Source organism: Tursiops truncatus, chromosome 8 (assembly GCF_011762595.2).
Source record: "Tursiops truncatus isolate mTurTru1 chromosome 8, mTurTru1.mat.Y, whole genome shotgun sequence".
Lineage (NCBI taxonomy): Eukaryota > Metazoa > Chordata > Mammalia > Artiodactyla > Delphinidae > Tursiops > Tursiops truncatus.
This window is the reverse complement of record NC_047041.1, coordinates 47,796,490-47,820,051: the sequence shown is the minus strand read 5'-3', so window position 1 is coordinate 47,820,051 and position 23,562 is coordinate 47,796,490. Positions and strand designations below refer to the sequence as shown.

General features: G+C 37.3%; 1 protein-coding gene and 1 pseudogene across 2 annotated transcripts in view; both read right to left on the bottom strand.

Annotated features, from left to right (window-relative positions):
- DLG2 (discs large MAGUK scaffold protein 2) overlaps positions 1-23,562 on the bottom strand; it is a 2,041,254-nt gene that overhangs the window by 576,648 nt on the left and 1,441,044 nt on the right. For both annotated transcript variants that reach the window (XM_073808350.1, XM_019948680.3), the window contains one exon: positions 12,329-12,498. In XM_073808350.1, coding sequence (XP_073664451.1) covers positions 12,329-12,498 — 170 coding nt within the window. The remainder of the gene's footprint in view (positions 1-12,328; positions 12,499-23,562) is intronic.
- LOC117313402 (charged multivesicular body protein 5 pseudogene) lies at positions 16,986-17,687 on the bottom strand (annotated as a pseudogene).

Genomic DNA, 23,562 nt, shown 5'->3' with positions numbered 1-23,562 from the left:
ATTATCTATGTATAGGTACATTTCACACACTAGGCTGGGACCACTGTCTCCCTCAAGGGCACACTGGGTCTCTATCTCCAACTTTTAGTCCCACAGTCAGGAGGTAGTCAATTAATATTTTACTAAACACATGAGTGAATGTGTGTATTTTGAGAGATTAGAATATTTGATAAATAGGAATGCTTGGACATCAAAATTATCATGATTTTTAAAAACTGGTACCACAGTTTATTCAAATGAATTGATCTGTGAAGGCTAAATTTTCCCATATGATTCAACTACTCATGAATATTCAATGAATATTTTAGGTTCCTGGGAAGCAACTGTTGAACTCTTTCTTCCTAAGACTAATGTGCTAGACTGAACAAACTATGTATGTCTTCATTCAGGACTGTAAGGCACTGACTCGTCTAGAAAAATGTGCCTCGTTTGTTTCCTTTGTTATTTTTACTCTTCCCTCTTCGTAACTGCTCTCTTTTTATTTATTTATTATTATTATTTAACATCTTTATTGGAGTATAATTGCTTTACAATGGTGTGTCAGTTTCTGCTGTATAACAAAGTGAATCAGCTATACATATACTTACATCCCCATATCTCCTCCCTCTTGCGTCTCCCTCCCACCCTCCCTATCCCACCCCTCTAGGTGGTCACAAAGCACCGAACTGATCTCCCTGTGCTATGTGGCTGCTTCCCACTAGCTATCTATTGTACATTTGGTAGTGTATATATGTCCATGCCACTCTCTCACTTCATCCCAGCTTACCCTTCCCCCTCCCCCAATGTCCTCAAGTCCATTCTCTACATCTGCATCTTTATTCCTGTCCTGCCCCTAGGTTCATCAGAACCTTTTATTTTTTTTTTAGATTCCATATATATGTGTTAGCATACGGTATTTGTTTTCCTCTTTCTGACTTACTTCACTCTGTATGACAGTCTCCAGGTCCATCCACCTCACTACAAATAACTCAATTTTGTTTCTTTTTGTGGCTGAGTAATATTCCATTGTATATATGTGCCACATCTCCTTTATCCATTCATCTGTTGATGGACACTTAGGTTGCTTCCATGTCCTGGCTATTGCAAATAGAGCTGCAATGAACATTGTGGTACATGACTCTTTTTGAATTATGGTTTTCTCAGGGTATATGGCCAGTAGTGGGATTGCTGGGTCATATGGTAGTTCTATTTTTAGTTTTTTAAGGAACCTCCATACTGTTCTCCATAGTGGCTGTATCAATTTACATTCCCACCAACAGTGCAAGAGGGTTCCCTTTTCTCCACACCCTCTCCAGCATTTATTGTTTAAAGATTTTTTTGATGATGGCCATTCTGACTGGTATGAGCTGATACCTCATTGTAGTTTTGATTTGCATTTCTCTAATAATTAGTGATGTTGAGCATCCTTTCATGTGTTTGTTGGCAATCTGTATATCTTCTTTGGAGAAATGTCTATTTAGGTCTTCTGCCCATTTTTGGATTGGGTTGTTTGTTTTTTTGATATTGAGCTGCTTGTAAATTTTGGAGATTAATCCTTTGTCAGTTGCTTCATTTGCAAATATTTTCTCCCATTCTGAGCATTGTCTTTTCATTTGCTCTCTGTTTAGCGTTGACTGAAAATTCTCAACCTTTCCTAATATCATCTTTATTATGAAAATTTCCTACTTACAGTGGATTTTTGGTGGGATCTCATAATTGGCTAGCCCATAGCATGTTTAAAAATTCCTAAGTTGGCTTTCTCTATGGGTATTAAAAGCGGAAATTTTTTTTTTTTAATCTTTCCTATTAACTTTTCTGTAAGGGATGATGTGTCTATCTCGCTGCAATTGAATTACGCTCAGAGACAAAGTCCATGTAGTAGTACAAGACTTCTGATTGACAGGTAATGGCACTCAGAGTCATGGTCCATGAATAAAAAATACTGCAATCTTTAGTTTTATTGGATCTCAATGTTCCAGAGAAGAAGAAGAATTTAATGTACACTGGTTGATGAGCTTGGGAACCAAAATGGATTTAGTTAGGGGACCGTGATGAATTTAGCATGAAGTCAGTGCCAGCTAGCAGAAAAGGACTGCATTACTTCAGTCTAGGTGAATGACAGTTTTCTAGGAAGGTACTTGAGAGAAAAGCCAAAAATCTTTATTTATTGTCACTCCTTTGATTTAGCACTTAGAATGCCTGGTTTAATAAATGTTTTTGAAATAAAATATTTCTTGAGTGAATGGAGGATTATTTTCTGCACATATTTGCTTCTTAAAAATATAAACAAGGAAGGAGAACACTTTAAAATTATTGGGCACTGAGATGTACCAGGTATCTCATTAAATGCTCACAATAACCAAGGCTACTTAATATGCCCATTTAACAGTTAGGGTTAAAACACTTAGATGCTGTCCATATCCTAAAATCTTTTCATGGAATTGCTTTGTTGCTGATCCTAAATTGGAAAGATTTATAGTCATAGTATTTACCACAGCAACACATTTACTTTTAAAACTTTTAAAAATAGTATACATACAAATGCATCTACATACAAAACAGAAACAGTCTCACAGACATAGAAAACAAATTTATGGTTTCCAAAGGGGAGGCGGAAGGGGGATAAATTAGGAGTATGGGATAAACAGATATCATAAAATAGACAAGCAACAAAGATTTACTGTAGAGCCCTGGGAATTATATTCAATATTGTGTAATAACCTATAATGGAATATAATCAGAAAAAAGTAACTGAATCACTTTGCTGTATACCTGAATCTAACAAAATATTATAAGTCAAGTATACTTTAATAAAAAAAAATTGAAAAAAATGCTATACAAGTAAGTATTTACCTGAGCAAATATTCACAGCTAGGTAAACAGTGTTTTCTATGTGAATTATAAAACTTTTGAATGTCAATAAACCAAACTACATCTAGTACAAGGCATTTTTTTATATCTGAAGTTTTCATGGTAAAAAATAATTTTGACTTTCAAAAAGCCATTGATCATAAATTCTGTTAAAATTCCTGAACTAGCTTTAACCAAAAAAGAAGAAAAGAAACAATGGCCAAGTGTTAACCTCAAAGGGCAAATGAGAGGTGGGGCATCATTCCTTAATTTCCAAAATGATTTAGTAAATATAATTAGTTGTTTTTACACTCCTATGATGTTATAATGTACAGAACGGTGGGGACGATAGTAGAAATATTTGTAGTTTGTTTCTTCATGAATAAAGCACTTGCTACAAGGCTCAGGAGAGAGGTTTTTTTTTTTACGGATGTCATTACAAAGACGGACTAAATATCAGCTTAGAGAAAGAGCCTCCCAACCCACAAGTACATATCATTTATCCAGAAATGATCAGAAACTAACCATGTACATATTAAAGAAATTCTACAGAAAGTGCCTAGGAACAAGGTGAACTCATCAAATATGTTGTCCTTTGTCCAATTATTAAAAAAAAAAGTATTTGTTCTTTGGGAGATCAGAGAGTGGTGATTTAGTCACAATTTATTTCCAAGAAGACTATTTCCCTGGCTTAACACGTAGTTAGGCATTTTCTTTTAGACTCTGAATATTATATTTCAGTTAAACGTTGCACTACACATGCACTCAAGCATATCCCTGTTTCCTCCAAGAGAACAATTTGGGTAATTCAAAAGGACTGAAAAAATGTATCACTAAAAGGAAAATGTAGTATTTTGAGATCTCATGCCAAACAGCTGAATTGCTATTTGTGCTTATTAAGAATCATTGGGACTTCCCTGGTGGCACAGTGGTTAAGAATCCGCCTGCTGATGCAGGGCACACGGGTTCAATCCCTGGTCCAGGAGGATCCCACATGCTGCAGAGCAACTGGGCCCGTGCGCCACAACAACTGAGCCCGTGAGCCACAACCACTGAAGCCCGCGCGCCTAGAGCCTGTGCTCCGCAATGAGAGAAGCCACCGCAATGAGACGGCCATGCACTGCAAGGAAGAGTAGTCCCCACTTGCGGCAACTAGAGAAAGCCCCGCGCACAGCAGTGACGACCCAATGCAGCCAAAAATAAAAAAATAAATAAAAAATAAAACTCCCTCTGGTTTAAAAAAGAAAAGAAAAAGTGTCAAACCATTATTCAGAAAGGCCCTTCACCACAAAGAGGTCTACCTACCACGTAGAACTCAGAGCCTGGGACAGGGGACTGAATAAAGAGTAAACAGTGCCTTGCATTCAGAGACACATTTATATGTGCATTGAAAAATGAATATACATTATAATTTACCCCATGGCAAGAAAGGGGAAACGTATGGTGTCCCTTGATGCAGTAAATGGTTGGATGCCAGCAATCAAAATCACTGCATAACTGTTGTGTTCAGTTTTTACCCAGTGGTCTGGTGATCCATTTGGGTATGAAGAGCTGAATTCTGGACAACTGAAAACTTTGCTAACCTAAACATTCCCAAGTTATCATGGTCAGGTGGTAGTTGTACAACCTGTTATAGAATGCCGTCAGCAAAATTATCCATGGACAGATGGGATAAAAAGAAGAATTTCAGTGCAGGCAGTCTCTGTACTATGCTGTAAGGATGGTACACTCAATTTTCAATTAAAATCTTAGCTCATTCAAATGTTGATCGAGCACTTGTTATATACTCAATACCTGTAGCTCTAGGTCTATATACCAAAAATCAAGTTGTGAAATGGTTAATTTACCAAATGACCATCTCTGAAAACTGCCAGTTGAGTTTCTCATATCAACTCTGAGAAAGTTTACTCTGGCCACGTTAGTGTCAGAGAGAAAAAAGACCAGAACAGATGGAAGAAGAAGGACAGATGAGAGAAAAGAGTTGAGTATGCAGATATCGAGACAAGTCGTAAACTTCATTCCAGTTAGATATTTGAGAAATTGTCTGTAATATCAGAGGCATGCTAAGTTGACATTTAACCAGGCTGGACAATAAATCTGTTATGTAGGCTATTAAGAAAAAATAAAATAAAAATCCTCAATAATCTAGAAGTTGGTTTTTGACTACTTGGCCTGTTAAGCAAAGTGCTAGATGCTTCAAATACTGTTTATCCCAATCTTTTGAATGGATAGTTTCTGTAAGGGGTCCATGCAAGGGTTTGCCTCATAAGGAACTCCTCTTGGCAGTAAAATCATTCAGCTTCCATCTTGGCCCTTGCTTTTTCCTCCTGCCATACTGATGAGTATGAGCTGATGAGTGATGAGCATGATCTGTCTTGGACTCTACTCCATCTCTCCACCCCAATTCCTCCCACTTGCGACACAGAGTTTGGTTGCAGACTAAACCTAGGGCTTGTACTTCCCTTTTAAGTGTTCATTAAATGCTTCAAATTTAGCACAGGCCAGGGTAGAGATCATAAACTCAGTGTCTTAAGTGTTAGACTTTGCAGCTTGTTTATCTCTTTAATTTGGGCTGTTGATATCTATCTTTTCTATGTGCTAAGGTTACTTGGATGGTCCGGTAACAAGAAAATGAACAGAAGAGGAAGAAATGAAGTATTTTAGAAGCTCTTAGAAGTGAAAGGCTGCTTCTGATTGGATTGATTCGTAATAGCTTTGTGGAGGAGATAGAATTGAACTGGCTTGACTCTTGGGGATGGATATGATGCCAAAAGGTAGTGATCACAGTGGTAAGGAAACGCATTCCAAAGGTGGGAACAGGACAAAAGCTTAGAGGCAGGAAAGTATGGCATGTGTTTAAGAAATTGTGCATAGTCCAGCTTACCTGGATAAGAAGACAGATGAATGAGAGAAGAGAGAAGAAAAGGCTGAAATCAAATTTCGTTGCTGCAGAGGGAGATCATAGAGGGTGTGAAATACAGTAACAAGAAATTTAGATTTTTACCTAGCGCCAGGGAAGAACCACTAGAGACTTTTGAGCAGGGCAGAACAATTAACAGAGCTGCGATTTTTGGAAGATTGATCTAGAAGTGTGTGGGAATGGAAGGGAGGGATTGGCAATGGATTCTATTACAGTAGATCAGACAAGACATAATGAAGATATGAACACCATAGTAATGGCGGTGGAGATTTTAAAGAGAAGACTAGTTATGTTGGAGGTAGTTTCCAAAGGACATGAGGCCTGATTTAATAGAGGTGGCAAAGAAGAAAGAAGAATCAAAAGAACAGGACTTTGAACTTTTTAATCTGGATGAGTGGGACAATCTTTAACATAAATGGAGAGGACAGAAGGAAGAGCAGATTGTACTGGTGGAGGACAGGCGGTGGACGCTGACCCTGAGGAGACATCATGAGGTCAGTTTTCAACATGCTTGGAGATACTTCTGCACATGGAGGCTACTGAAATCTATGCCCAAACTAGGAAAACTAAGGAAAAATACAAACAGACATATATGCACATTTTCATAAAACATAGATTCATATATCACATAACTCAGACCTGTTAGAAACAAATTTATATAGAGCTAGAGAGAACAACACAGCTGAACATACTATATATGTGCACATACAGATGCCAGCACCAATATATTAAAAATATATGTGTGTGTGTATATACATGCCGAAATCTGAGTCAACGCATGAAAATATATATTGGCTTCATCTGAAATTGCTTAATAGTAAAAACTTTTAATTAACTTTCGAGTCTTTAATCCAAGAAATATGAATACTTACTAAAGGACTAGATTGTGTAAAATACTATGGGAAGCACTTTAAAGCACCAGAATGAGTATGTGCTTTGCTGCTTTTCTTTCTTCAACTTTTAGTCAATTATGATAATAAAAAGAGTAAAAATAATTAAATACGTATTGAGAATTTACAATTATTATCCTGAAAATAACCTTATGAATTAGATACTCAAATTACATCTATTTTGCAGACAAGGAAGGTGAGGCACAAAGAGGTTAAGACACTTACTCTAGCTTTCATACCTACTTAGAGAGACGTCCAGGAACTTCATCACTACATATGTGGCCTCTCTAGTGGTTGAATTATACACATTATAAATGGCCATTAGTATAGTGACTTTTACAGTCAGTGTGTTTTATAGTTATTTTTACTTCTTGTGCAAAGCTGAGAGCATTCTTCACTGCATTTGCAGTTCGCACTGTTACAGACTTTTATAACTGAAAAAATGTATATAACTATGAAGAAATCAAAACTGAAGATGTTTAAAAACATTTTCAAAAATAATGTAGAATTGGTGAAATGTTTTGCTAGACAAAATTTATCACTCTTTGAGTTTTTATTAAAAAATAAGGTGGTTAGGGCTTCCCTGGTGGCGCAGTGGTTGAGGGTCCACCTGCCGACGCAGGGGACACGGGTTTGTGCCCCGGTCCGGGAAGATCCCACATGCCGCGGAGCGGCTGGGCCCGTGAGCCATGGCCGCTGAGCCTGCGTGTCCGGAGCCTGTGCTCCACAACGGGAGAGGCCCGCGTACCGCAAACATAAATAAATAAATAAATAAATAAAATAAAATAAAAAATAAGGTGGTTAAATAAAGTCTACCTTTGGATTTAACAATGTTATGGCCTTAATATTTCCGTTCTAGAACCTGGCCTTCAACTAGCTATATTATCTGTAAGCAGCAAGAACATCTTAGAAGGCATCTCATTTCTTATATAGGTTTAGGCTTCTTTGGCTTAGGCCACAGAAACCAACAGTCCACAAGTGTTTACTTATCTAGTTCCTTAGAAATTATGACTTAAAGTGTCCTTGGGAAAGTCACTAGAAGACTTTTATTATAAACCTATTTCCTGGGAAACCACATGCACACTTCAGATTCTCTTCCTCGCATATTTCTGGTTGTTTGGCAAGTCTAAATGGATTTGCCTAATCACAACTTCCTATACATGATTAGCCATTTTTTTCTCAACTGACTGCCTGCACACAGACACCCCAGCTGCTTGCAATGACCAAATCTGTAACTGTGAGGTTAGGGAAATTTTTATATATTGTTAAGAAGAGACATTTTAAATCAGTAGTGCATATTACCCAAATATCCCTTACTGAAATACATGGCTATAAACCATTAGCCAGATGATTCTAATTGAATATTGGGAAGGCTAGTACTGCTATACAGACAAATCACATACATCAAAGATCATCTCAGAATTCGTGATTTGTACGATAGGTGGAATAAACATAAGGGTGTAAATTGGAAAACTGTAAATTTAATTCTACCACAAATGATTTTTTTCAAGGAATCCCTTAACATTGCATCTATATAACAAAAAGGAATAACACTGTTTACCTTCTGTCCCATGTAAAAACAAATAAACAAAACCAAAAATAATCCCCAAACAAAAATGGCCTGGGGCATTAAGAATGTCTATCAAATAGATCTACTAAATGTTTATAACTGTTCAAAATAGCTAAAGTAGCCATATTCATGATTTTTATATTAAAGACTATTGGTAAAAGTGAGAAAGTCAATCATTTAGGTATTTCCCCAACTCCAGATATTTGATAAAAAATGGGAAAAATTCAGAGTATTAACAGGGTTTTCAGACAGATGTTTTCCAGTTCTGCCTCCTTTTCAGAATCTGCACAGTCTTCTCAACATGTCCAGTAGAGTCCCCATACGGGTTCCTCCACAGCCTTCCCCATCTCACAAATGGCACCCCAATCCATTAGATTGCTCTATTAGAAGGACCAATTAGAGTATGTCCAAGGGCCTCAACCTTGGACATACCCCACATCTAGATTACCAATAAGTGGCATCACTTACATCTTCACCATCCATTTTTCTCTACCTTCTCCAAGTGTCCCCTAACTGATCTCTGTTCCCACTCTTGCCCCCTTCAATGCATTTTCTTTACAGCAGCTGAGTGATCTTCTAAAAACAACAAATTTGACCATATCACATGCTGAACATGTTTCAAGAACTTCCCATTGCATTTGAAATAAAATAACAAATCTGTAAATACGGTCAACGAAGCTGTACATGATCTGGCCCCTGCTCACCTTGACAATATCATTTCGTGTCATTCACTATCTTGTCATTAAACTTCAATCACAACTGACTTCTTTCAGTTCCTGGAAGGTACGAAGATCTTTCCTACACTGGGGCCTTCATACACACATGCTTTTTACTTCTGTCTGGATGCTCTCCTCCACTCTTTGTCCAGCTAACTTCTAATTTTATTTGTATTTCAAAGTTTAGCTTAAGTGGCACTTCCTCAGGGAAGTCTTCTTTGACCCACTATTTAATTCGTGCCTCCTTAATCATGTATGCTCTGATGTTTTCTACATCAGACCATAATCTTCTTGAGCGAGAATTCTCTCTATTTTCTTTGTGAATCCTCATTGTCTGGATCTGTGTCAAGTCCACAATAAATACTTCATAAATATTTGCTGAATCACTGAAGAACTAAATTAATGACCACATTCAGTTAGCTCTGTATTATATACTCATAATTGAGGCTAGTTAGCCCAGTTGGCGAGAGTGTTGATATTTACTATTGAGAATGCCCACATGCTCAGTGAAGGGAAGATCAGGGTCTGAAAGCACATATTAAATTTTAAATTCTCTGGAGCATTTTGGATCTCCTGATTAAGATGAATCACATCTTCCTCTTTGTTCAATTGGAATCATGGCTCAAGTTCAACCACAGAGCTGATTTCATTCTGTCTAGCATTAAAGTGAGTTGGCTTTATGTCTCTCTCTCCCATTAGAACTTTCCGATTCTCCCATTAGAAGCACATCTGATTCATCTTCATTGTCTCCACTGCATAACAGTTTCCATGGCATGAGTTAAACATTGACAGAAATTAAAAAAAAATATATCATCATTCAAAAATAAAGAATAAAGGTGCCAAGGGAGGTTAAGACTGCAAGGTATCATCAGATTTAGTGTAGAATCCAATTTACTCTGATTCATCACGTCCTGAGTTCAAGGCACAGGGAAAGGCATCAAGGATTTAAACAATGACTAAAACAGTTTCTTTCTCTGTAAATCAGTAAGCTCTATATAGAGAAACAAATCCCCATCAGTGATCTTTGTATGGTGACAGTACTAAAAAGTATGACTGACTCAACATAAACCCAACAGGACCAACAGGCCCACAGCCCTCTAGAGGAATTTGGCAGGAGCCTGCTTTCAGGGATGTAAAATTAACTCTACCAGTTTCCTGGTTCTCCTTTCCCCAGTAGAAAAAGCCCATCACCCATCAGCTCGGTGCTTTGTGACCACCTAGAAGGGTGGTATAGGGAGAGTGGGAGGGAGGGAGACGTAAGAGGGAAGAGATAAGGGAACATATGTGTATGTATAACTGACTCACTTTGTTATAAAGCAGAAACTAACACATCATTGTAAAGCAATTATACTCCAATAAAGATGTTAAAAAATAAATAAATAAACCAAAAGAAAAGCCCGTCACCCATATGCTGCATACTTTCATTGGGTTATTGCCTGGGTATTCCTGGTCGATTAATGCTCACCGGTCCCCACGTCTCACTCTCTTTGTCCCAGGGAAATTCCTGCCCCACTCCTGGCTCCAAGGAGAATATAGTTCAGACAGAAGTAAACCAGCTAGGGCCCTAATACCAAAGATAGAGATCCCCAAAAATGTGTTCCTGATAAAATTAAGGAGTTTTGGCTCTCGCTTCCCTAGAACCTTTAAGTGCTCTGCTGAGCAGCTGGAGGTCATCGAGTGACTCAGCACTCGATGACCTCCTAATGGATGGTAATGCTTTGCTGAGTGCTTTCAACTAGTACGTGCCTTAAGGCTGTGCTGAATAATTGCTGTTAATTGAATTGTAGAAATATCTACGTTATTTATATATAGTATATCTTTTTAATCAAAGTAGTGGGATGCTCATTTGGTTTAACTTTAAAGCACATGGCAAATATGATTTTAGTACATGTGTAGGATAGAAGGTCTTTTCTTTCATATCACCAGACATTGTGGTATGGAAATGCTTTACTTCTTTTCTTTCCGCCTACCTCCCCCAGAATTAATTATGTGATTTTAATGCATTTGAATTTAACTCACGAGGGATCCTTGATAACTTTATTAGATTACCAAACAACTGTAGCAGAGGCTCAAAGTATATGGAGCAAACTACAAATAACATGTATATACTATATAGTTAATACTTGTTGTCAATTTGTGCCAGCCATTATTCTAATCACCTTATGTATATTGACTCGTCTGATCCTCACAAGATTTCTAGGGGCAAGTGCTATTATTACCTGCATTTTGTAGATAAGAAAATTAAGGCTCAGAGAGGTTAAGCAATTTGCCCAAGGTCAAACAGCTAGTGAGCTGCAGAGCTAGGATTCCAACTTAGGCACTTTGGCTCTGGAGTCTGCACTCAACCAGAAAGCTTTTCTGCTCACCACTTGCCAGCTATTAGTTAAATGTTTAATTCTCATAAGCCCAATGGGATGCTACCATTATGATCCCCATTTAATAAGGGGGTTGGTCTAACCAACGTCACTCTGCTTGTAAGTGGCTGAACCAGGCTTTTAAACTCAGTCCTGCCTGAGTCTTGGGTCTGAGATTTTAAATACCACCCACCACTACCTTGCAGAGAAGGTGGTGTGCTTATTTGTAAATCACATATAGTATTAGAGATTACATAGATTTTAAGGGAAAGAGAAATAATTTACTAAAAGAGTATAGTGACTCTGTATTCAAAATCTTTTAAAATATTTAAAATACTCAAGCCAATTATTTGATTTTTCTAAAACATTTGAAATACTGTTAATATTAACTGTCATCATTCTGAAGAGCAGAGCTCAAAGGACTATTCTTAAAAATTAATATAATGATTCATCTTACTGTTTATGTGATTCCCCAGGGTAACTGCAATTACCTCAAGAGATTTGTGAACATTTCAGAAAAATAAATTTTAACTTATTTTGACTCTTGCAAGTATAAAATGCTATGTAGTACTTGAATACAACAGATAAGAGTATTATAAAATCAAAACGAATCACAAGTGTCATAAAAATATAATAATTGTTATTTCAGGATAGGCTATTTCAATTATTATTTTTCACATTACTATTTTACTAAAGGAGGGAGGTTACCATTTACATTTGAAAAGTTAGAGAAGTATTAACATGCCGGCTAAGTCATGATGATCCGGTAAGATTAAAAATTTATAGAAAAATGTAGATGGTTGTTGTTGTTATTGTTTATAAGAAAATTTCCTCAGAAATCTATCCTTTCCTTCTCTAAGTTCATATTTACAGTAGTGGTTTCTTTTACTCTACGTAAAAACCTACCATTATCATAGGATTTCAAAACTCATGGTAAGCGCTGACTATCAGACAATAGAAGAATGGACTACATAGATGGGTTATGGCATAATCTTAGCCAAATAGGTTGTCACTGGTGTTCTATTGTGAGTTATTTATGTGTCTATTACCTTTAGGCCCTTTGAACAGCTTGATTTCCACAACAGTCTCCAAAATGGGTCGTCTTCTACGCACGTACAGCCGAACGATAGACCCTGCTTCTTTGAGCGCTTCCACTGCTTTACTGTGGGAAACCTCTGACACATCCACCTCGTTCACCCGTAAGATACAATCATTGACCCTGAAAGAAAGGAAAAGAGGCAAAGGTCAGGAGTGGCTAAGAGAATTTCTGAAAGAATCGTATGAGTATCTAACCTTAAGATGTGGGGAGGCAAAAGGTATAGGCAATTTAAAAATATTTATACTTGGAAGAAATACTTCAAATGAAGGAAATCGAGAAAACCTTGAACTCCTCAGCCTTCACAGTTTTCCCAACATGGACCACCCTACTGGTCAGGTCCCATACTGAACTCCAGTCCACTCTGACTGGGACTGCATCACATAGGGGGCAGTTAGAAGGACACATATTTTAAGGTCTCTGTCAGTCACATCAGCATTTTGATTGGTTTTAATTGCCTTAACTGAGGGTTACAATTTGAGTGGTTCTCAGAACTTACTCCCACAGACTATATAGACATAGCAAATGTAACTTTATAAATTAGTTTTTCTTGAATTTTTAATTTACTAGCTATAAAAGTAATATATAATCATTTTAGAAAATCTGAAAAATATAACATGCAGAAAGAAAAAAATATATACAGGATTCAATCATCTGAAATAATGTTAGCTTTCTGGCAAATTATCTTCCAGTGTTTTTTTTTCCCCCTCAAATTCATTTCACGATATTATAGGGATTAAAGTCCAGATCTCACAAAATTCAAATAAAATCTCAATCCTTGCCCTACGTACTTTCTTTAAAAACTAAGAATTATGACACGGCCTACATTAGACTTTTCCTTTTTGCCATTTTTTTCATGGGAAGGAACAAGCTGAATTTTCCATTAAGCTTTCTAGATACTTTATAGTTCATAGTGGCCATGAACTGTAAATCTCTTTTATATTCACAATAATAATTAGTGAGAATATTAATAATGGTTAAGGGTGTGAGACTTGAGATTAGAAGGAGTTCTTCCCCTCACTCCACAGATCCATTCTCGTGTTCCCCATCCCAGTTCGCTGTGTTGCTCGGAGTAAGAAATAAGGGGCTACCCCTGCTTCACCCCTCCTCCCACCATCCATTCGGCTCCACCTGCAAAGTACATCTACAGTCCATCCAGGTTCCTCATCTCCAGTGCTACCCTGTTGGCTGAAGTCAACATCATCTCTCACCTGAACTACTTCCACAGCCTCCTACCTAGTCTCTCCGATCCTCTCTTGTCACCTTCCAACTCATTCTCCACAGTGCCCAGGATAAAGTGGACATGGTTGGTTGCTTAACCCCCTTCCATTCCATTCCCCACTTCCTTCTTCCAAACAGTGCCTGATTTTGTTCAGGTGATCTATTCTTCAGCAAATTTTTGTTAAATGAACGAAAGAGCAAGTCTAAGTTCAATTATTGGGCCCTCTATTTCCTAAGTTTGTAAACATTGATAATTTTTTTTAACTTCTCTAAGCCTCCACAGTCTCATCTATAAAATAGATATAATAGTAATGCCTACGATAAAGACTTTGGGGAAGATTAAATGTGGTAATGTCCATATAAGTCCTTAGCACAGACCCCAGTATGTAATAAGCACCTAATAAATGGTTGTTATTGGTAGCAGTGCACAATTTGTTGATTTGCAATATTCTTAACTATTGGATTCCTTCCATAGTCTTGTGGAATAGGATCTATTACCCATATTACACAGATAAGAGTTGTTCCAAGTGGTTAAGTTCTTTGTCTAAAGCTGTCAGCAATTTGATTAGAGATTGGATATGATCCTAGGTCTTATTTCAAAATTTGTTCTTTCCTCTTAGGACACATACGTCTAATGTGATGAATAGTTTCATGTATGTTGTGCGCATCAATTTAAAATTGTAACACGGTAGTGGAAATATAAAAAGTATGGGAAGAATTTTCCTATCTTTTTTGTTCATAACTTTTCTATATGTATTTGCGGAACTGAGTGATAGGAACTCTTGGCTCAATGAGAACCCTGATTAGCTTCAAATTCTTGAGCTAGAACAATTTCACTTACAAAGATTCAGTGGTGTCATTTCATCATAACAGATGCTATGGCTTTAATAGGTTTATACAGACATTTCCTCTCTGACTGACTAAAAAAAATCATGGAAAACTACCAATTAAAATAGTTTTGAGAATGTAGGCATCACGGGTGCCAGCCGCCCTGCAGCAGCTGGTCCTTTGAGAGTGGGTAATTTTGTCATCTCATGATAATGCAAAAACATAATGTTTACCATCACCCTATGCTCAGCATACTAATCATATATTAAAACACTGCTTTCCATAGAAGGGAGTGGCTGACATTAAAGAGAAAATTCTGGATGCTCTATCTATTCAAACTCTACTAAATTTTTTCCTTTTGTATACACTGGAATCCTTAATTGTCAAATGCTGGGGTGAGGAAATCACAGCCTAAATCAGATGTTTTTTTCCTGAACATGTGGACAAAGTAGGCAGCTTTAGTGCACTAAAAAAAACCCACCGGACTAGCAGTCAGGAGGTTTGGATTTGAGTCCCAGCTGTGTATCAGCTGTGCGACCATGGTCGAGTCACTTCATCTTTTTGAACTTCAGTTTCCCATGAAAAGAGAGTAAGCATGCCTAGAGTTAATGACAGGAGTAACCAGACAGATAAATATATGAAGGTATGCGTAAACTGTAACGTACCGTATATGAGAGAGTTGCAGCTATTGATAGGTGAATCAAAGATGCTGTGCTCAGAATTTGTTGAAAGGTAAATAGGATGGAAATTGAAATTTCTAAAGGGTCTACTATGTGCCAGATATCATTTTGGTGACTTCATTTATTTGCTCGTGTTTAAATCAAACCATTTATAAAACACAGATTCTTATTTTACAGACAATGAAATTTTACTGACAAGGTCACCGTGTGAGTGAGGGCAGCAACACGATTCCAATCTAGTTTTGTCCTTTTGTGGAGCCTATGCCGATACAAAGTTACTCAGAGTTGATTGTTTAAAAAAAAAAAAAAAAAGGAATGTGAGGGGAGAAGTTTATATTCAAATTCTTAAAACAGAAAAGAAAGGATATCAAGCCAAACTAGGGAACTCAACTTTCCTTCCTCCCAATCACTTGAAATAGCATTTGGGGAGAGGGTCATGGCTATTTAGAATTAATTTGCTTTCTCTACCAGTAGATAATCTCCATGAGTAAAGGCAGCACTGGAATTCATTCTGAAACATATAAATATACCACTAGCTTCAAACTCAAATAACACTGTTTCAGTGAAAAGTGAAGTCTTTATCGTATTTCTGAGACATTGTATTAGAAAGCCATTTACATACAAACTTTCTCCCTACTGTACCCACATAATTAAGTTGATGGTTTCACTCTTTCAGGGCTTGCTGTTTTGGATATAAGTCTACAATATCCTTTTTGTGGACCAGTATTGCCCATGAAATTAAAAGGTTAATTTTAATCTTCCTAGTCTCAGTTCCTTTGGACATTTTGGTACATTTCCTTGCAGAAAATATCTTTGAAACAAAAAGTACATTTCATCACTAACATGTCCACAGAATCACATCTAAAATTTGCACTAAGCAGGGAATTCCCTGGCTGTCCAGTGGTTAGGACTCAGCGTGTTCACTGCTGAAGGCACGGGTTCAACACCTGGTCAGGGAATTAAGATTCTGCAAGCCATGTGATGCGGCCAAAAGAAAAAATTTGCACTAAACAAATATTCTGGAATATGATATAGTATCACTGAAAAGTCAACTAATACTTAAAAATTATTTGTTCTACTCTAAAGATATCTAAAATAACATGTAATGTCTACTCTCATTCATAGGTATTAAAGTATGTTCTATTGTAAAACAAGATTTGTGATTTTATACATTTGCAAGGATGTTAATTCGTTAAAAATAATCACTAAATGCTTGTATTAATTTTTTTTAAAAAACCTGTTTATTATGTATTAAAAAATAGTGGGAGGAAAGATAAAGTTTCAGCTCTGGTTCTTTGTGGATGTGGAGATTATGGATTTCCTTTTGCAAAATATTTATTGAGTATAAATAAATGTCCTATACATTAAATATCAAGAAATATTCATTATTGATTACAAGTCCGCTGTAACACTGAAGGAACCACAGAATCAAAATAGCCACCCATGATACAGTAGTGATAATTCCATTCCAGTATTGGACACAGTAATGATTTACTCACAAGACACAACAAAACTCACCAAAAAAGGCCATCACTTTAACCAACCTATAATACCACAAGAGAAAATGGTTTTGAATCCTAATATGGACAGTCCCACTAATCTCGTCTTTGTCATCAATTTATCAGGTCAATTTGAGATTGTGGAGATATGCTGTCATAGAACTTAAAGATTCCCATTTCCTTGGTTTTATTTCAAAATAACTATTAAGGAATGAAGTTATACATACCCAATGATAATTTTAAGTAAGTTAGTCTTTGATAAAAGAAAAGGAATAAAAATTTAGTATGAAGAAAGCTTCCTTCAAGCAATGAATCTCTTAATGGAAAAAAAATGAAAGCAATGTAATCAACTTTTCCTCCACAGAAAGGAAAGAAACCTAAATCTGTTATGGCAAACTTGGAAAGATAAATATTTCCTAGTCCCAGAATATGTGTTTATTTTACATGATGTACTTGAATGATGCAAGTCTATGAAGCAGGGATCTGTGGCAATCCAAATTCACCCACCAGGACTCCATCCTTATTCTTTGTGTCAGTGGGAACACCTTCTGGAATTGCAGGGCAGCTGCTGCTTCATCCAAATAAGAACTGTCTTTATCAGCCAGAAGCTCATCGCCCAGTGCATCCAACTCTGCTTCTAGGTCATCTTCATCTAATTCTGGGGTGCCGTAACTACGACTCAGTGCTTCTTGGATTTCATTTGCATCTTCCATCATATCCTCTAGCTGGTCTTGTACATCCTCAGTCTGGTCAATTTTTACTTGCTTGTATGCTTTCTTCATTTCCTTTACACCCAGTTTCATAGCATCAACCATGGTCTTGGTGTCCTTCAGTGACTGGATGATGTAATTGGCTTGTTCCATGTTAAATGACTGTTGGGCAAGACTGTCCCGCTGCTGCTCATACCTTTCCAGGACCCTCTCTCATTGTCTTGATCTGATCCTTATACTTCACTAGTTCAGCATCCAGCCGAGAAATCTTCTTGTCAATGGATTCTGCCCTGCTGTCCTCCGTGCCAATGCAGTCAGTCAGTCAAGCTGGGCGGCGGAGCCTTGGGTTTCGCTTTCCCGAAGAATCGGTTCATCTTGGGTGGCCACGAAGAAAACCAAAACGTTTGAGCAAAACCAGAAACGGAAGCAGAGTCACCTCCGCCTCCGACTTGACTTCCGGCCCTCCATGCACAAGCGCAATGTACCTATTCGGATGTTTTAAAAAGCATATTTCTATATTTGTTTCTTCCAAAAGTTTTATAATGGACATACATCATCGCAGAGAACCTAAGAACATGGGCCTGGGAGCCTTGGCCACACCAAGACACGACTGGGATCTTGTCCCAGCTCTAGAACTCAGGAGCTGTGTGACTTTGGGCAAGTCCTTTGACATCTCAAAGCTTCAGCTTTTGCATGTGAAAATAGGGATAATAAGGTTGCTGTACGGATTAAATAATATATGTGAAATATTTAGCACAGTGCCTGAAAAATGGTAAGCTATTATAGTCATGAAAAAAACAAGAACAATTTTGCATGAGAAAGGATGTGAAAAGACTATAGTGGAGGGGAAAAAAATTCTAAAGGGACAGAAAGGAAGAGAGGGCTACCATCAGGTACTGAAAGTATTTTTGAAATTTTATATGGAGAAGAGAGAAAGAGATGCAATGAATGGGACTTGGGGGAAGAAAAATGTAAAAATAAGGCTTTTAAGTAAGTCTTGTTTTGTGGAGTATAGCTTTATTCCCCTTTCATCTTCCCTCTCCCCTACCATCAAGAAAATAGTCAGTTCTAATATAAACTATAGCTTTATGGTAGCCATAGAGAAAGCTTCTAAAGATCAGCTCACTTGGCAGAATTCCCACCAGCTCGTGACTACTCTGTCCTTGCCCCACTCCACACCTGTAAACACATCCAGTCACTCAGACTGCTCAAGGCTTGATTCAAAAGGAGGCTTTAGGTCACAGGTCTGAAGCTTAATTTTGAAACTTAATGGTTATTAAGATGGGGTGGGTTGGTGTCTTGATCGGCTTGTTCTTTATTGTCTCCACTCAGTCCTACTCTCTTTGGTCAAATAGATGAATTAATTACAGACCAAAGGGCCACATCATGGAGAAAGCTGATCAATGTTTAATGTGCTGGATGAAATGCAATACTACATTATCAAATGGAAAACACTGGCTGGGAATTACACTGTCTGTGCTTAAAGAGATCAATGATTTATAACAATCAGAATCTGTTTAAAAAGAATAATTGCATAGATTTTATGTGAACTATAAGGATACCAGAAAGGCTCTCAAGGTTAAGGTTGCAAAAATGCCTTACTTTTCTTTTATTCTTAGAGTCACTAAAGGTAGGTTAAGAACAAATAATAGACACTCAAAAGTTTATTTAAGAAAAGACAGATGCTTTACGTTACCAGAGAAAAGAAAAAACACAACACACACACACACACAGATTGACCCAAATGGCTTCAAATCATTATGACCTTTTCTAAATCTACTTAACTGTGTCTGTCTGCTGTCTTCCAGTATCCTCTCATGAAGCACATGTGGGTTCACCGGGTATATTTAAAGTTCCACCAGCTAAGGTTCCTCCTTATCGAAATTTCTCACCTTAAAAAACCATTTATTTCATTGACCTCACTAGGTGCTATTAGTCCATTAAAATTGAGAATAAAATAATAAAAATCAGCACAATTTAACAGTTTTCTAGGAAAGGTAAAGGACTGATGTTTTGGAAGCATCAGATATGAGTTGATGTAGTAATATCTACTAGGACTTTTTCTCTACCAAACATTCACAGGGTTGCAGGAAGAGTGACAGTTCATACAGCTTATCATGGATCACTTGTCAAGTCTGACAGTCCCTGTTTTGGGGAATCTGGAATCGAAATGATGAGATTCAGAGGTTCTATCTAAACAGAAGAAATAGAAGTTTGAAAGCTTCATATCGGGGCCTTTTTCTTCCACACTGACTGAAAAGTAGCAAAAGCTTATTTGCAAGAAGATGGGAATAAAGCAAATTTTTGGAAAGAAGTAAGGGCTTCAGTCCATGGTTGTCCAATCCAGCCTTGAATTTCAGAAGATATTCCAAGTGTCCTTCTAATTCATTCCCCTTTTTGATTAAGTAAGCTCAGGTAGATCTTTGTTACTCATCAACAAAAATTTCTAACTAATACAGTCAGACTCTGTGACCAGCACTTTGCATGCACTATATCCCTTACCTCATTCCTATTTTCCTTTTAATACTTAATTCAAGTTTATCTTGTCTTCTGGGAAGTCATCCTTGGCTCAACTGGCTGGTCCAGTGTCCCTCTACTAGGTAGTCAGTACAAAATATTAATGAAGTTACCAGACCTAGCAAATCAAAGTATAGGACATTCAGTTAAATTTGGATTTCAGATAAAAACAATACTAATTATTATTCAGATAAACACTTTTTAGTGTAAGTATGTTCTGTACCATGTTTGGGACATACTCAAAAATTACTTGTGTTTATCTGCTATTCAAATTTAATTAGGCGTACATACTGTGTTTATAAAAGTACAGTATTTATAAAAGCACTAAACTGTGCTTATTATACTGAACTGTGGTCTCTGGTTTATTCAAACGGTATAATCCTTGGTACATAACGGGAGATATTTACACTATGTACTACGTATATATTCTTTAATCTGTTTAACCTAAACAGAAACCTTGAAAGGTAGATATTGCTTCTTTCATTTTACAACAAAAACTGAAGCTAAAAGAAGTCTATAATGACAGTAAGTGTTGTCTAGGTAATCTCAAAGCTTATGCACTGCACCATCCATATCTCTAGTTTGTTAAAAATAATTTGGGGACATAATTAAGGACCAATCTCAAATGCTACCTATCAGTAGGATTAAGGATCATACTAGAAAGTGGTAAAGCCGAGCCAAATAGCAAAACCTAAATTTTTTTCTTAAAGAAAATCTAGTTCTCAACTTTAGAATCAGATTTCTATACTTTAAAACTAGATTTAGAAAGTGTTCTCAAACTTTAGCGTGCATTAGAGTTACTTGAAGGATTTAAGCCATAGATTGCTGGGCTCCACTGCCATAGAGTTTCTGATTCAGTACGTCTGCAGCAGGAAAGAGGATTCACTTGTCTAACAAGTTTCTAGATAATGCTGGTGGTGTTGGTCTGGGACATCCTCTGAAAACCACTGCTCAAGGTTCTGAAGGGTCACTCTACTTGGCTAGTGTGTGGTTCATTCTAAAATGAACAGGACTACTCAGTCTTATGTAGACCCAGGTGACTGTGCTGGAATTTCTGAGCTCTGACTCTGAACCCAATCCCTTCAATGTTGCAGCTCTTCATTATTTGGAATGAAGTCTCTAAGGGAATATGGACCAGGAGACCACAGCTGCCATACCACGTGAAATTGTGTGTGAGAGCCATTTTCCAGCACTCATTTTATATGAGACTCTTTTCCCTACTGTTTTCCTACAGCAAAGGCCAACAGATAGTCACTCCATTCTACATTTTAAAAATAGGGCTCCTGCTCTCGTCTCTGACTCTGGGTGAGAGTAACTGGAGTTTATGATCCGTAGAAGCCGTCTCCTACAGTGAATATACTGTTTTTCTCTCTCCATTTGCCACTTCATTTCCCATATATAAAACCCTTCCAGGATTCTCTGCAGCTGTCATCTGGGAAAAATCACAGCTTTCCCACGATGGGGGAAGAAATTGCTATTTTAGAGTCAGTGATTGGTCTTTCGGCACTTTCGCGGAAAAGGAGAGAGTCCAGTAACAAACCTCAGGCCAGGTAACTCGGTGAATGCAACATGGAAAAGAGGCACTAACTAGGGACTTCAAAGGGAAAGGATCATAGGACTGGAGAGTACTTAGTCCGCTCAGTCCAATACTCTGTCCACAGACAGGACTACATACCAACTTTCAAGAAACGAGGTCCCGATACCTCCCATCTGGATTAATGAAGTAGCTTTCTAGCTAGTTTTCCTGATGCCAGGTTACCTAGTCCCTCTTTACGTCATCCCACAGGCAAGTCCAGCTCAGCTACAATTTCCTAAAGCAACCCTATCATTATTTCCTCTCCCTCAAAATTCATCGAGTCACTTAACCTATATAAAATCAAAGCTGTGGTTAATTTATCCTTGTATTCCTAGTGTCTGCTATACAGTTGTCACTTAAGAATGAATGAGTGTCATTGAAGGGTCTCTAAATCTAGCCTCTTCTTATACCTCTCAAACTCCTGCTTCAGTCAATCCACATCCTCATTGTCCTGAAAATATAACAAGCTCATTCCTGTTTCTACATTTTATTTCATGGTGCTTTCTGCCTCCCAAATGCCTAGTTCAAACCAGCCTCATTTAAAGGCAAGCTCACACTCTCCAGCCTCATGAAATGTTTCCTAATCACACAAGTCCTCATTGCCTATGATGCCTGAAATGCAAATGCATGGTAGATTCTCATGAAAAAGCTACAGATTGATCTGGTACCCCTGCAGAACCTATAATTAAGTACTATACATTAAGAAATGCATTTTCAAATGTTGGATTTGATTTTCTATTTTCCTCTACTAAGATTTACTCCAATCCCAGAAATTGATATGGATCAGCATATGTGAAATCGATAATTTTACATTTTCTGATTCTAATTTGATTTGACTATGTGATATCCATGAACATTTTAGTGAAAAGTTGAGAAGCACAAGGAGCATGGTATGGTGGGAAGAATAGTGAGTTATAAGCCAGATTGGAATTCTAATCCTCACACTTTCCATTTAAGTAAGGCATTTTTTTTCTTGTCTCTGTTTAAATTGAGTTCAATGATTTTACAATTCTTTTCTAACTCTGGTGTTCTATAAATCTAAATTCAAGGCTAACTCAGCCTGCCACCTAGCTCCACTTGGAAGTCTGGAATGTACTTCAAATGCAGCAGAATGCCAAATTATGCTTATTCTCTCTCCATGGACAACTATGTACTTTACTTTTTATTCTCTATCAAAGTAAATCATTCCATCTCCAAAAATGGGGAGTTCTCCTTCTCTCTCAGACACACGTTCAATCTGTCACACAGTTTTTTAGATTTAAACTTTTCTTTATGCTCATTTATCCTACTGTGGCTCTTATTGTCAATCACCCAGATTCTGGAAAAAAATTTGTAACCAGTCTCCTTGTTTCTAGTTTTGTCCTTTACAATCCATCTTCCAATTTATTGCCAGAATGGGGTTATTGAAAATACACCTGATTGCTTTATTCCCCTATTTAATAGTCTTTGACTGCTTTTCACTGCCTACAGCAGATTTTCAAACATTTAAAAAACATAAGCCATCACTCTGATACCAAAACCAGACAAATATGTCACAAAGAAAGAAAACTACAGGCCAATATCACTGATGAACATAGATGCAAAAATCCTCAACAAAATACTAGCAAATACAACAGTACATTAAAAGGATCATACAGTATGATCAAGTGGGGTTTATCCCAGGAATGCAAGGATCCTTCAATATATGCAAAACAATCAACGTGATAAACCATATTAAAAAATTGAAGGAGAAAAACCATATGGTCATCTCAATAGATGCAGAGAAAGCTTTTGACAAAATTCAACACACATTTATGATAAAATTTCTCCAGAAAGTGGGCATAGAGGGAAACTACCTCAACATAATAAAGTCCATATGTGACAAACCTACAGCCAACATCGTCCTCAACAGTGAAAAATTGAAACCATTTCCACTAAGATCAGGAACAAGACAAGGTTGCCCACTCTCACCACTCTTATTCAATATAGTTTTGGAAGTTTTAGCCACAGCAATCAGAGAAGAAAAAGAAATAAAAGGAACCCAAACTGGAAAAGAAGATGTAAAGCAGTCACTGCTTGCAGATGACATGATACTCTACATACAGAATCCTAAAGATGCTACCAGAAAACTACTAGAGCTAATCAATGAATTTGGTAAAGTAGCAGGACACAAAATT